At 34.4% G+C, this 15,194-nt stretch overlaps 1 protein-coding gene across 2 annotated transcripts in view; it reads right to left on the bottom strand.

Moving 5' to 3' along the window:
• Positions 1–1,298: 1,298 nt before the first annotated feature.
• The window catches only part of ACADL (acyl-CoA dehydrogenase long chain), a 38,897-nt gene continuing 25,001 nt past the window's right edge, over positions 1,299–15,194 (bottom strand). Inside the window, exons 10-12 of one of the 2 annotated variants that reach the window (XM_082630190.1) lie at positions 9,638–9,765; positions 7,484–7,570; positions 1,299–2,614 (exon numbers count right to left, since the gene is read on the bottom strand). In XM_082630190.1, coding sequence (XP_082486316.1) covers positions 2,521–2,614; positions 7,484–7,570; positions 9,638–9,765 — 309 coding nt within the window. In that variant the 3' untranslated portion in view covers positions 1,299–2,520. The remainder of the gene's footprint in view (positions 2,615–7,483; positions 7,571–9,637; positions 9,766–15,194) is intronic. The other variant, XM_082630191.1, reaches the window with a different exon arrangement.

Below are 15,194 nucleotides of genomic sequence, written 5' to 3'. Positions count from 1 at the left end.
AGAAGACTGAATTTGCAAGGTAAACAACTAGCTTAGAAGAGATAGAAAACAGATCTCAGGGATCATTCCAAGAAAATATCCTACCTTAGAAATCCTTTCACTTTCTGATATAGAAAAATTACAAGAACCTATTCCTAGCTCTAGTGGACTGTAATAACTTTGTGCGTGTGTGTGAGTGTGATTAAGGGCTGCCCAGCAGACTTTCTTTTCCCTTTCTTCTGATAATACCACTTTCTGCTTCAGGAACTGCTTCCCCCAGTCTGTGTGCTCCTGGTGAGACTGTCAATTATAGTGCACCTTTCCCCACCTTATAATGATATTGTGCTGAAGGATGTAGGTCTGGAGCAGCCCAAGGTCATTTTTACAGGCCCTATGATGAAATTTCTCTGCACTGTGCATTAGGCCAATTTGCAAAGAAAAGTAGAAATAAACGGATATAGTGTAAGTGCTGACAGTCCTGAACCTCAATCAGGCCCTTGAGACACGAGTTCCTACAGTTCTTTAGATTGTATGAGCTACTCTACAATTCATTTTAGCTAGCACACTCAAAGTTTTTGCCTAGGATGGTCTGAATTGGGTTTCTTTGTCATTTGCACCTGAAAGAATCCTGAGAAGTTAAATAATTTGCCCAAGGTCCGATGGCTGCTAAATGGTACAGTCATCATTCAAACCTAGGTTTGTCCACCTCTACATAGCAGGCATTTCCTACTGTGTTACTTTACTGTTTATCTTACAGATGTTTAATTCCTAAAATCTAGTTTCCTTTAAGCCTGGGAAAGGGGCTGGGGCTGGGGCTGGGGCGGTTGGTCTAATTCTCTACTGTTTCCTGGTAGTAGGAGTGAGGTGAAAGTGGCAAATACAGTAATATCTAATAAGAATTTATTTTAACCAATTTTGTGTGATATTTACTGAGCAAGGACTCAAGTTGGCAATCATACAAACTTCGACTCAAGAGCAAATTGAAGGTATATAAGACTAGGATAGAATGGTATCAAAGTATTTTCTCTACTCTCTGCTCTATCCAGTTGTAAAGACTGCATTAAAAAACAATGCTTAGGGGCTTCCCTGGTGGCGCAGTGGTTGAGAGTCCGCCTGGTGATGCAGGGAACACGGGTTCGTGCCCTGGCCCGGGAAGATCCCACATGCCCCGAAGCGGCTGGGCCCGTGAGCCATGCCCGCTGAGCCTGCACTCCACAACGGGAAAGGCCACAACAGTGAGAGGCCCATGTACCGCAAAAAAAAAAAAAAAAAAAAAACCCAAAAAACAATGCTTAATACCCACAACACCAAATAAAATGTTTAGGTTCTCTAAGTTAAACAAGAATACACCCATTTATTTCCATTTAAAAACTACTTTATTCACTGTCTGAGCAATATATGCAAAGAAAAACAAGTACAAAAATGATGCTAGCAGTTTAAATGGCTTATTTTTTGATAATAGTCTTAAACCGAATGTTGTTTCCTCACTTTCCTACTTTAAATGCTTACTTTATTTCCTTTACTGCCTTTATCATTATTTGAAATTATTTTGTTTATTTACTTGCTTCTTACCTTATTTATTACAACTTATTTATTCACTTATTAGCAGGGATCTTGCCAATTTTTAAAATCATATTTCTCGTCAGCCTGGCTTATAGATGACACAAAGTATAAATCTGTTAACTTAATTAAAAAATTACACTGCTCCAAAATAAAAGTCACTGTTTTGATACCTATAAATACACCAATATCTTGAAACTAAAGGATGATGGATTATTCTGTGTTCTCCTAGAAATTAAACTGGGATGGAAATCAGTTGAAAGCCCAGGGGTCAGTGGTTGAGGCAACCAGTGGCATTCTCTAGTGGGGGTTTGCTTAGCTGAGTCTAGTGATTCTAAGGCCATAAGGTAGGAAGGCTTCCTGCTTCAGCCAGAGCAGCTCTTCACACAACAGGATTTCACAAGGACTCGGCATAAGCTTTGGCTTGAAGAAAGTGTTTCATTACTTAAAAACAGAGGTTTAGGATAGGGTGGTAGAAACCACTGTTCAGGGGAATTTGGACTAAGAGATAGCTAAACGTATTTTGCATTGTAAATTATATTTATTTTTCCTTTTTAAAGTCAATGTGCTGTAAATATTATTAATCCCATTTTTATAATATAATAACAAAATTATTTCTGCCTCAATTTTAAAGATCTAAGTGACTACGCTCTTTTAGAATTTTAAGGATAAATGAAACATTAAGACTTCTAGAATCAGAAAATCTTTGCCTTTTAGCTATATAAAAAATTAAAACTTAAACCTTTTAATTGGAAAGGTTTAGGATCCTACCAACTTTTATATTGGAAAACTTTAGGATCTTTGGATTCAAAGATTTCTCCTCCCACTGTGCTAATCTTGTATTTGTATTTGATTTCTTTCTCTGTAGAGAGAACATATAAAAACATGTTTAGTGTTCCCTCCCTTTCCAGGTTGTATTTTATCTTGAGTAGATTTAAAACCAGATTAGTTGTAATAGGATTCCAGGATGTGGGCAGATGTCTACTTGTCACTGACGATCTCTCTTGCAATTAGCTCCTTCATTATTTCATTGGTACCACCATAGATTGGCTGAACTCGGGCATCCACATAAGCTCTGGATAAATAAGAAGATGATTGAATGAATAAATAAAAGATATTAGAAATTATAAATTTTGTCTCACCAGGTAACTATTAATTACTTTAAAGTGTTCATTTAATGAAATCCAAACAATAAAAGTTCTTCATAAATTACTTTTTTTTCCGTATGGCATCAACCCTAGATTGGTATAATTATAAAATTCTATTAAGATATTGATCATTTGTATAGTTTTGTTTTAGCCTGCTTGAAGAGATTACAAATTCAAAATAACATTTCTAAGTATGTTTCTTTTGATTTAATTTTGTAAAATTCAGCACATATAATAACATTCCAAAAAGGGCAATTGTAAACTTAGAAATGGATGGAATGTCTTACTATCTTGTTACCTTTAATGTTTCCCCCCAAAAGCTGAAATCTACTGGTTTTATAAAAAAACAAAAGAGAAAAGAAGATACATATTTTCTAACATCCTTTAGATTCCCATCACTACTGCTGCCATCAGCAGTATAAACTGATGCTTCAGAAAATATTACTTCACAAAGTTAACAAGTAACTTATTTTTTAGGAATGATTAACAGTCACTCCAGTAATGTATGAGGTTGAAATACTGAGTGGCTGAGCATACTGCCATAAAAAAACAAGAAGGAATTCACTTTTGGTAGTGATGACAGCAACCATAACACTATATAGTTGGTTTTACCTTTTCTCATCTCATTTTATCCTCTCAGCTCTGGAATTAGGGAGGATAAATATTATTATTGTTTTGCAGGTAAAGGAACTGAGATGCTGAAAAGCTAATACATATACTAATTAATGGTTGCTATTTAATGGTCACATAACAGATCATTGGCAGCCTGGAATGAAAAGGTAGGTACCTTGCCACTTTGGCAAGTATCTTTTTTATTATACCTCATCATTTTCATTGGCCCAGAAATGTAAGATTAGTTACTGAGCTTTGGACTTTTCTAGTAGACAAATGCAAAGGCATTTTTTTTCAAGCATTAAATTTTTTTTAAATTTAATTTGAGACAAATTAAATGTGCAAGCTCTCTAGGAACATGACCAATTCTGAACTTTTCCTTGTCCATGTTCACCATGGTACCTTACAAACAGTGAGCGCTCAGTAAATACTTATTGATTTGATTTCCTGTATTACAAAGGAATTTTAGAGTCTCAATAGCTACTTTCTTATGAAACTTGAAATCTAGAGACATATGTGTTTTCAAACATATTTTTTCTTTTGAACAGATTCCATTGTTGCCCACAAAATCTAGCACTTTCATTTAGAGGACTTACTGGCATTTCAGCCTACTTCAGCAATCTCAATGCTTTTAGACATTTTTGGATCAGGTGGGGCATATTTTTTTTCACATTAAAGAAGTTCCAATGGAGTAGGTAATTGACAGAGATCAGTAGCCCTTTTATAGGTTACTAATTAAATTCAGTCATCAACTAAAATTAACAGAGAATGGCAGCAGAAGGAATGTTTAACCCCACAGTGATGAAGCTCTCTATCTCAGGCTGCTCTTCCTAGCACTGCAGACAGGTCTTGAAATGGCAAAACTTAAGCCTCACTTATCATAGGCCCAAACCTAATGAGTAAGACTGAAGTAAACTCACATGCTTAAGACTGGTTATTTTTAAACAAACAGAAAACAAAAATAAAACAAAACCAAAAAGCAAAGAGCACCTCTTTGATCTGTGAAACCAAGACTCAGCAACACACACACACACAAATAATATAGCTTAATCTTAGGATATAAAAACACAATTAGAATGATTTTTTTTCTATCTCATCAAAGTCTGTACACTTCATCCACGTACTGCCTAATGTATCTAATTAGCTTTTTTGATATTATCCTACTACTCTCTCTCGTTATCTTATGAAAAGTTCCTTCCCTATGTCTTTGGGGAGATAAATAGCAGTCTAGTTTAAAAGTTCATACAGTCTTCAAACCAACAAGCTGGCCAAGAAGGGGATTATTATTCCTGAAAGGAAATGTCAGTCTCTCAAATTGAAACTAGGGATTTCAAATAAGCCATCAAGTTACAATTTTTGCTTGCTATTGACCTGATGGAATTGCCTCTGAGAAAACAGAGACCAAGATTTATGCTACGTTCTAATCTTGGACCATGTAGATGGTTGACTCCTCTTCACCTAACATGCCTTTCTTAAGAACCGAACCAAACTAGACAAGCACTGAGCCATGACATGTCTACATACCCTGCAGCAGTTATAATAGCACAGTTAAGTAGAAAAATATAAACACCCATTATTATTTTACTTTCTTAGCATTTTGAATATTGTCAATAAGGTGGATTAATTAATATTATGAATAAAACATGAAAACACACAGGAAAAATTCCAGAGATGATTTAATTTGTGCTAGCATAACTCAGTGTTTACTTTGATTTCATGACTATACAAAGATAAAAAAAAAATCTGCTTTTGATTAAGGCCTGTTTGAAGTAGTTCTGGAAGGATATACCAAAATCCAAGTCCAAGGATTGATAAAGAAAAGGAGATCATTTAGCTACTTCATGTCTACATTCTGAAGGAAGGAAAAACCCTACTTGTTGCTGAGTTTTTATAAAAGGTTATAAATTATATACACCCTGTGATTAAAGCTTTCTGAGCTGCCCAGTGGCTACAGAAAATTAGTAAATTATACCTAACAGAAGCTCTATGCTGGAGCTTCTGTTTTTAATGTAACTTGAATAAATGTTTATTTTCCTCATTAAGGACTATAAGCAAATCAAATGTTTTCAATTATGCTTGCCAAAATGATAAATTTGAAAGTAAGTTTGAATACTAGTTTGATAATTTTTCTCTTTTAGATATTCTGTATTTAGATTAAAATTATAAGAAGTTTTTGGAAGCTCATAGCATTCTCATTCTCAGATTCAAAACTAAATTGGACTTCTCTCTATATAGCAAAAACTTCCCTGAGAAAATTTTATAAACTGAAAATATTTCCAAATAAGAGGAAAAATATATCTTCTGCTATGAGGAGGAGAAATGCCATGGAGAGATTACTGAGGCAAAAGACTATAGGAAGAGGGAAAGAAGAAATTATGGAGATGGAGGAAGAAATACGGAAGAGGATGCTGCCTACTGACAAACTAGTACTGCTTCGAAATGATAAGAATATTCATATGTAATACAATAAAAAGGCTATATTTAATTTATTTTAAAGTTGAAGGAAGTACAAATTCTACTTAGAAAAAAATAATACTTTTGATTTATTTTTAGAGCAAAATACACAATAAAAAATTTAAGACATGACAACTTAGATCCTTTTTATATGCAGGTTAATTTTTCTATAATGTCTTTTTTTTTTTAGTTTTAAAAAAGTGATATTTTGAAAGAAGACATACAAACAACCAATATGAAAAAATGCTCAATGTCACTAATCACGAGGGAAATGTAAATCAAAGTCACAACGAAATATCATCTCACACCTGTCAGGATGGCTATTAACAAAAAAGCCTAAAGACAAGTGTTGTCGAGGATATGGAGAAACTGCAATACTGGCACACTGTTAGAGGGAATGCAAAGTGGTGCATCTCAGCTGCTACGAAAAATAGTATGGAAATTCATCAAAAAATGAAATAAAACTACCATATGATCCAGAAATCCCACTTCTAGGTATTTATTTGAAAGAATTGAAATCAAGACCTCCAAGTGATGCTAGTGCTCACATGTTCAATACAGTATTACTCACAACAGCCGAGATGTGGAAACAACCTGTATGTCCATGGACAGATGAATGGATAAAGAAACTGTAGTATACCATATAATGGAATACTATTCAACCTTAAAAAGAAGGAAATTCTGCAATATGTCACCACCTGGATGAACCTTGAGGACATTCTTCTAAGTGAAATAAGCCAGTCACAGAAAGACAAATACTACATGATCCCACCTATATTAGGTATCTAAAATAGTCAAATTCATAGACTCAAAGAGGAATGGTGGCTGCCAGGGGCTAAGAGGAGGGGGAAATGGGGAGTTACTAATCAATGGGCGTAAAGTTTCAGTTAAGCAAGATGAATAAGTTCTAGAGACCTGCTGTACAGCACTGTCCCTACAGCTAACAATACTGTATGGAACACTTAAAATTTTGTGAAGAGGGTAGATCTCATGTTAAGTGCTCTTAATACAGTAAAATAAAATAAAATAAAATAAAACAAAATAAAATAATTAATAGTCAATGTAAATTAAAGGAAGAATAATAACCTATTCTTTACCCATTAGATTCACTTAAAGTTTAAAGGGCAATAACATTCATAGCTTAGGAGGAGAAGTCATCCTTAGACTTTGTTCATTTGAGTATGAGTTGCTTCAAACTGGAGGAAATGATCTGGAAATGCATTAAAATTTAAAATATGCATACTTTTGAACTAGCAGTACTACTTTTGGGACTTTGTCCTGTTGTAATCAAACACACATGTATCTAAGATAAATGTATGAAGGCGTTTATTGTGGCACTGTCACAGTAAAAAACTAGAAAAAACCTGAATAATTAACCATAATCAATTATAATAAAATATTATTCAACAATAAAAAAGTGATATTAATCCCTCTGTATTATGATTCAAATAAAGCTTTAGTATATTATATATTTATATTTATTTACATTTATATTTAGTATATTGTATAATGCAGTACATCTTCACTTTTTAAAAATATGACAAAATCCTAGTGGTGAGCTGATAACGTGAAGCTGTTTCTATCTACTTGAACACACTCCATAGTCAGTTGAAAAATACAAAGATTTTGCACCTCCTTTCCCTTTGTACTCAATGGACAAAGGACAGTTAAAGAAATTTTCCTTTCTCTTCACACCACCCAGAAGAGTGTAACACAACAGGCATACTCACTTTGCAATTGGGTACTCCCACATGTATCCCCAACCTCCATGCAGCTGCACGCAGTCATAAGCTACACTGTTCTGTAACTCAGATGCCCTAGATGACCAAAATAAAAAGCAGAAAAGGAACATTTGAAATGATTTTCATGAGATGCTTTACAATCAGGAAACAAATTATTTATGATTATTTAAATGCTTATATTTATCAAACAATTAAAATTAGGCATATTAGCCAACCAGAGAAGATTGATATAAATTCCACGTGAAATAAATCTCAAGAGAATTTTCATATAACAAATACTTTCTTCATCAATTATACTTCTGGCTGGGTTTTTGTTAAGTCTAGAAACAAAATATAGAAAGCTTAGACTATTTATTAGGTGTTGGCTACCTTAAGCCTGAAAAGAATATAGTAAAAACTTGAATTTGGTCTAATTTATGCAGATTCTCTATGTGATCTAAGTTAACTGAATAATTATACAGTCATCTATTTTCTTTTGCCTTGTGTAATATGTGTTTTTTCCTTCAAATGTGTCACTTCCTACCTAAAGGTTGCAATTCTGAATTTTAGTAACTGAAAAAAATTTTTTTTCAGAAATAAACTGAAAGTAAAAGTGAAAACCTAAGAGGGCAGACCTCTATTAAAGTACCTACTATCATATAGGAAACTTATTAAAGATTATTTGGGAATTATTATTCCTGAAGTATATGTATATTAACATGAGGTGCTTGAGAAATACCCTTTTCTGATCTTATCACAACAATTTTAACTATTGTTAAAATCCATGAGATGACTGGTAGGAACTTTATTCATCTTAACATAAAATACAAGTTAGTTCAAAATCTTTTCAAATTACTTTCAACAGTGGGAAATATAAAGAAAAGGTAAGCATAGACACATTTTCCTATAAAAAATAATTTTTAACTCAAGCCATAGGACAGGTCAGGATGTTCCTGAGAAATACAGTAACAATATAATGATTAACAGACAAGATTCAGGGGGTAATGATATTTGGAATTCTATACATTTTTGTATTTGGCGAGTATTTTAGTAAAATATTTGCTGGGTTAAAACTACATGCTCCCTCTGCTCCAATATGAAATACCAGTATGTCTATAAACGTGGTGTTTTCAAAAAACAATAAGGCCAACAGCTATCCAAATATCTCTTTTTCCAAAAATATCTTATCTAAAATATTTTTACTCTTTTTCCCACTAGTCAAAAAACTTGCTCTAAATGTAAGTGTAAAATGTCCCCCCCAAAAGTGCAAGTTTCTAGTAATTCCACATGACTTTTCAACCTGGCAACTTTATTATTTTGGAATCATTACATAAACCACTATTCTGCATATTTCCCCATTCTACTTCTGACTGAACTGAACACAAGTTAATGAATAATGACAGGAATTTTTTCCAGGTTATTTTTGGGTTAATGAGATGTGAGAATGTTTGTTTTTCAAAGAGGAAACAAAACCCATTTCCAGAATTTGATTTAAACTATGTTCTTAAATCTTAAAATACACAAAAGCCTTATAGGGGTCTTTTTTCATTAACACATCTTTGATACCATTGCTAATCACCTTTAATACAAATGAAATTCATTCTATAGGACATTTTTTTCCTTTTGCTTAATAGAGCATGTACAACTTTTGATTGGACAGTCAAATCTTCAGAAAATTTTCTTAGATCTGGAAAACATCTTAAATAGAAAAATCCTGCCCAACCTACTCATTTCACAGATATCAAAATGTTGGCCCAGAAATAATTTAATTTAATTGCAGCTATTTAATGAAAGAATTGGGACTCTATCTCAGGACTCTAAGTATTACTGTAATTTTGTGATCTCACTATACTGTCACTCTTCAGATAATTTGAGATTAAACTACTACTTGAATGAACTAATCAGTCATCCTATTTTAGTCTCTTAATATTTTACTTTCAATGGCAAGCTAAAAGTTAAAAACCAACTTGAGTAAGTTGTAGCACATTATAAATTTATATGTTTAATGGGGCCCTTCAGCATTTTTTAAAAAGGTGGTTCTTATTGCTAGTTTTCATTTACTTAGCCTTCTTCCTTTAAGACCTTCAAGGCTGAGTTTCAAGTTGGAAGAATTCCATAACAATCTGTGCAAACACCACATTTTAATTACCATAGCATGCATACCAATATTTTGCCATGGAAGCAGTGGCAGAGTCCAGACGTTTCATTTCATGCAGCTGGAGACAGCTGTCCACAAAAGCTCTGGTTACACAAATGTGTGTTTTTAATTCTGCTAGCTTATGCTGCACCGTCTTGAGTTTAAAGGAAATGAAAGGAAAAGATGAGCATAGGAGAAGAGCATATGTTGAGTCACTTAGCATATCAAAAATTATACAGTAAAATATCTTTAGAGCAAAACAAAAGTGGAATTACTGGTTTTTTTTCTCCAAAAAAGAGGCATATGTTAACTAAACAGCTCAAATTAAAAACTCACTACATTTCATTGCTAAGAAAACTTGTACTAAAAGATAAGATGCAAAAGTAGATAAACAGATAAATAACATTTCATGTTTTAGGTTAAAAAAATTAGACCATCTAGGGAACTTTTCAAAAAACAGCATGACTTTAATGGGTGAACACCATTTTGAGGTACAGTCCTTTAGGTACAGCTGTTGAAAACACTTATTTTTGTCCAGAATCTAAATCCATGAAGAATTTTTCTCTATTAATGAAATTAAGTATACACATTTTCTGCTTTTTTGTCTTGGAGGAAAGTAATAAAATAACAAGCTGGAGAGACAACATCAAAAATATTTATTAGACATTATTATTTTATATTGCAAAGTATTTAATCTAGATCTGTAGAATGCAATGGGAGAATAACAGAATCAGAACACTCATGACATCAAAGTCCAGTACCCCCCAACCTCTTCCACCTTTCCCCACCCTCCCTCTTATCTTTCTCAATAGCTTGCACAGTCTCTAACTTGAACTGAATGGTCTGGAATTGTCAACGATAACATACATATATACCTCCTCCTGCTGGCCACAGACAACCAATAGTATTCTTGGAAATCATTCTATCTAGACCATCCTCAATTGTTCTTGATTGCTCTAACTTCAATCAAATTTTCTTGCATTCCTGACTCTTGGCTCTCACACCTTGAACTCTGAGTTTTCATGTGGTCTCTTTGGCACCAACTCTTGAACCACCTTCAGGAAACTGGCTTGAATTTGAAATACTACTGGCTTTCCATTTTGGGTAACCTCCAAAAATACACCCCGTTCTAGTTGATCTCAAGTTCAAGGCTCAGCTATGGTCAGCTGGCTCTATCTTCCTTGTGGAAATTCAGATAGGAACAGAGTTTTGATCATTCTGCTTGGAATTTATGAGTGAGACCTTCACTGTGGCTAATAAAAGGCATGGAAGTTAATGACAATGGCACTAACTTGGTGGCACAGTGAAACTCAAACTAGAAATTATGAATGCACCCAACGTATGCAATGGCAAGTTCAAAGCCATGATTGAATTCTCAAAAGAAGGCTTCCTGGACCAGATATTCAGAGGATGTTGACCTGCCTTTGCTACTTGTTACAGCAATCTCAAACCACAAAACAAAACCCTTAAAAGCATCATTGTAGTGGAGACAGTTTGGGTTCTTACCATTTCTGGAAAAGAGTAGAAAAGGAGTATAATAAGACCCAGGACCAGGCAAGACCAGGGTGTTTTCAGCTGGAAAAGGAGCTCTGAGGGACAGACTCCTCATATGTGTATCAACATAACTACTACACTGATGGAAAACCCAAACTGACTGCCTTTCGCTTGGGCTTACTCCATCCTGTTCTAGAAATAGACAATATGACTGGCATCTAATGATTCTAAAGCCAAGCAGTGGGGAGGCTGGCACTACACTTTTCCACCTCTTGTATCCTGGCCTCTAATTTAGAACATGCCAGGTTTACCAAACCTTTCTTCCTCTCTCAGACTTTCTCTTACTTTTTCTACCTCCCTTTCTATCCATTTCTATTTAATGAGGCCAAATCTCTAACCTTTAATCAGCACAAAGTTTCCCATCCCCACCCCACACATCCAAGTGTACTCACAGAAGAATCTGAAGATGCAACAGGAAATGAAAAAGTGGGGGAATACCCTTCCATATATTGAACACAGATGACTATATATTCCATGAAAATCCCTGAAACTGAGGTCTTAGCTTACTTTTGGTGTAGGTCAATGACACTGCCCATGACACTTCATTTGGAACATAAGGGGGAATCTGACAAGTCTCAAGATACTATTGCACACCACCTCCCCACCCTGTGATGGCACATTTGAGAACTTACTCACTATTTACAATATGAGAGAATCAAGATCTCTAAGCCCAATTACCTCATAAGAGAGCTGTTTCTATGGAAATGCTAGGAGGTTCTAGAAGCTGAAGTTAAATTTCAGACCAGAATGGGCTCATTTAGAAAATTCTTGCTTCAGGGCATTCAGGTCCACAGGTTTGACAGAATTAGTGCCAGCAAGAGTGCATAAGTTACTCTCGGGGGGGATAAGAGATAAAATATTTACATACTCTTGGCATTGAGTTGGGTGTTACCAAACAGATTTAGTCTTTGCTCTTCATGGCAAACACTGCATCATGCTTTCAGAAATTGTTCTCTAATGAATGGTAGGTAATAATTGTACCACACATTATTAGCAGGTGCTTTTGGTGAATGATCAGCATGCTCACAGCAATATTTTTTAACATTCATTAATAGTCATTCATAGATAATACTGCAGCTAGCATTTTATTTAAAAAAATTTCCCTAAAGTTGCAAAGTGGATCAGATGGCATCTCTTTAAGAGTTCTGAATAACACAGTTCTTAGAATCATAGAATTATGGAATTGGAAGACCCCTTGGAGAAGTTATTGAGCCCAGTATTCCATTTAAACATCACCCTTAGATGTACTGTAATATATTACGACTCAAGTATAAACTATAACAACTTAGGTTTGCTACCTGATTTTATAGTTAATTAACCCCACACTCAAGGTCTAAGAACTAAATATTCCCTTTTTGGAAAAATGTAAAGAAGAAGTGTTATTTGTTACCTCTCCTATTTTTTTCCTAATATTTTGTCCCCTTAGAATCGAGAGCACATACCACACAAGAAATAACTAAAGCTTGTGTTAGAAAAGAACACTGAATTTTCACTTCATTGTCCCTGGGTGAAAGAGGTGAGAAAAGAAAAAGTCTATCTACCTTAGATTTCTGGGTAGTAAAACTAGTGAATGGGTTAAGAGTGTAGGTTCCAGAGCTCAAATACTTTTTTAATCTCGGGCATGTTATTTAACCACTTCATGCCTCAATATCCTTATCTGTAAAATAAGGATAAATATAATATTTATTATATGGAGTTGTGAAGAAAAAAAAGACAATCCATTTGGCACAGTGCCTGGCATATAGAGAACATCAATCAATGACACACATTATCATTATTTAATATCTGAATTTTACTATTGTATTGTCCATTCCATAGAAAATCATGAGACTTGACAGCAGCTATGGAGAGTATGGATGAGACAACATGAAAATCCTATACCTATCACAACTTAAGTATGGTAGGTCTCCATTCTAAAAAGAAAGTAAATTTTAGGGACTTCCCTGGTGGCGCAGTGGTTAAGAATCTGCCTCCCAATACAGGGGACACAGGTTTGATCCCCCGTCCGGGAGACCCCACATGCCGCGGAGCAACTAAGTCCGTGGCCCACAACTACTGAGCCTGTGCTCTAGAGCCCACGCACCACAACTACTGAGCTTGCACTCTAGAGCCCACTAGCCACAACTACTGGAGCCCGTGTGCCACAACTACTGAAGCCCGCGTGCCTAGAGTCCGTGCTCCGCAATAAGAGAAGCCACCACAACGAGAAGCCCGCACACCGCAATGAAGAGTAGCCCCCGCTCGCTACAACTAGAGAAAGCCCACGCACAGCAATGAAGACCCAATGCAGCCACAAATAAATAAATAGCATCACAATTAAGTTAAAAACTCAAGATCTACTAAAAAAAATTTTAAAAAGAAAATAAATTTCGTGAAACGCATCCAAGTGGTCAGAAAGGCTCAAAATTCAAGAATATCAAAGAGAAAGGAAACTGAATCGTTATATGGTCATAAAAATGAGATGTGGCCAAATATAACATAACATTTAAAGGTCTCCTATTTCAATTTAATACTGGAACCATTGTATATCCAGCTCTGTAACAGGAGGTATAAGCACTTATTGGTTATTTATCTTCTCTGAATACATATCTAGATTGAATATGAAAATATTATTCAAAGATACTTATTTATATAAAAAAGAAGATTAGAAGAAATATCTCAGAAATCTCAGAACCACATATATACTTGGAAAACAATATGGCTCCCATCAATGCTATAGATATGTGTGGAAGCAGAATGCTACTGCCACCTAGTGAAATTTTAGTAAACTACCTTTGAAAGAAGGCAGCAATAAAATGGCACTTGCTTTGAAAAAGATTAAGAATATTTCTTTTCTTTTTGCTATCAAAATACATATATACACATATATACACACATATATTATTAAATAAATATTTTGGAAGAAACTTTTTCTCCTATGGGTAAATATTATACCGATTTTCTAGTTTTTTCATGGTTAAATGTCAAATAACATTTAATGTTCTGAGCTATACAGGCAATCTCGGTAATATTATAGTCATTTTTGTTGTAATTTTATATGAAGTTCATAAACACAGGAAGTGTAGATTACCAAGGGGATGGAAAAATATGTCTGTTTGGTTCACTTTTTATAGTATCCAGAATAGGGCTAAAGGCATGAGTATTTTAATAAACATTTTGAGAAGCAAATGACATTAATTCCACTTCGGATACAGTTGGGAAAGTCAGAGTGATACCGAGTAGTATCACTCTCTTTGTGTTGCTAGGAGGTTATAATGTGTATTTCCAGAGTCATGCCTATCAAATTACATTTGAACACACAACCTTCAGAAGGCAATCAATACATACTTGCTCAGTGAAACAAATCATGTATATCAACATTTCTCAAAATGAAAAGATTACATGAAAAAGAAATGTAATTTATTTATCGGTAAAAAGATTCGTGCATCAATAACAAAGAAACAGCAATATGATTGCTTTATGGTAGCCTAGTGTAATCAGTTGTACTGCGTATGATTTATAAGTGTTTGTGTGTATAAGTTTTGATAAATTTAACTTTTCACAATAAATTTCTGTATATTTTATGGTAGTAAATGCTAAAATTGACTAGTATCTACACATATTTTATGCATTCGTGCCATACCTTTATTCTTAATTTTTTTCGATATTTCTAGGCTATACAGTTCGTTTGCACATTTTAAGTTGCCACAAATCTCCAAAAGTTTTTCCAATATATTTATTGAAAAAAATCCACATGTAAATGGACCTGTGCAGTTCAAACCTGTGTTGTTTAAGGGTCAACTGTAATAGTTAACTTTAATGAAAGCTCGCTTTTCCAGGAAATATTCTAAGCACTTTATTAGAAGCGTATTATCTCACCTAATCTTCATAACAACTCTATGAGGTATCTACTCATATTACTCACATCTTAACAATAAGAAAGTACTTCTGAGAGAGATAATACAACTTGCATAGACCACAGAGACTTAAGTAGCTGTACCAGGGTTTAAACCACACCTAAACTTAACTTCTATAATGTCCTAAAAAGTT

This window comes from Mesoplodon mirus (genome assembly GCF_964341445.2).
Source record: "Mesoplodon mirus genome assembly, chromosome: 8".
NCBI classification, from domain to species: Eukaryota; Metazoa; Chordata; class Mammalia; order Artiodactyla; family Ziphiidae; genus Mesoplodon; species Mesoplodon mirus.
This window is presented reverse-complemented; position numbering and strand designations above follow the sequence as displayed.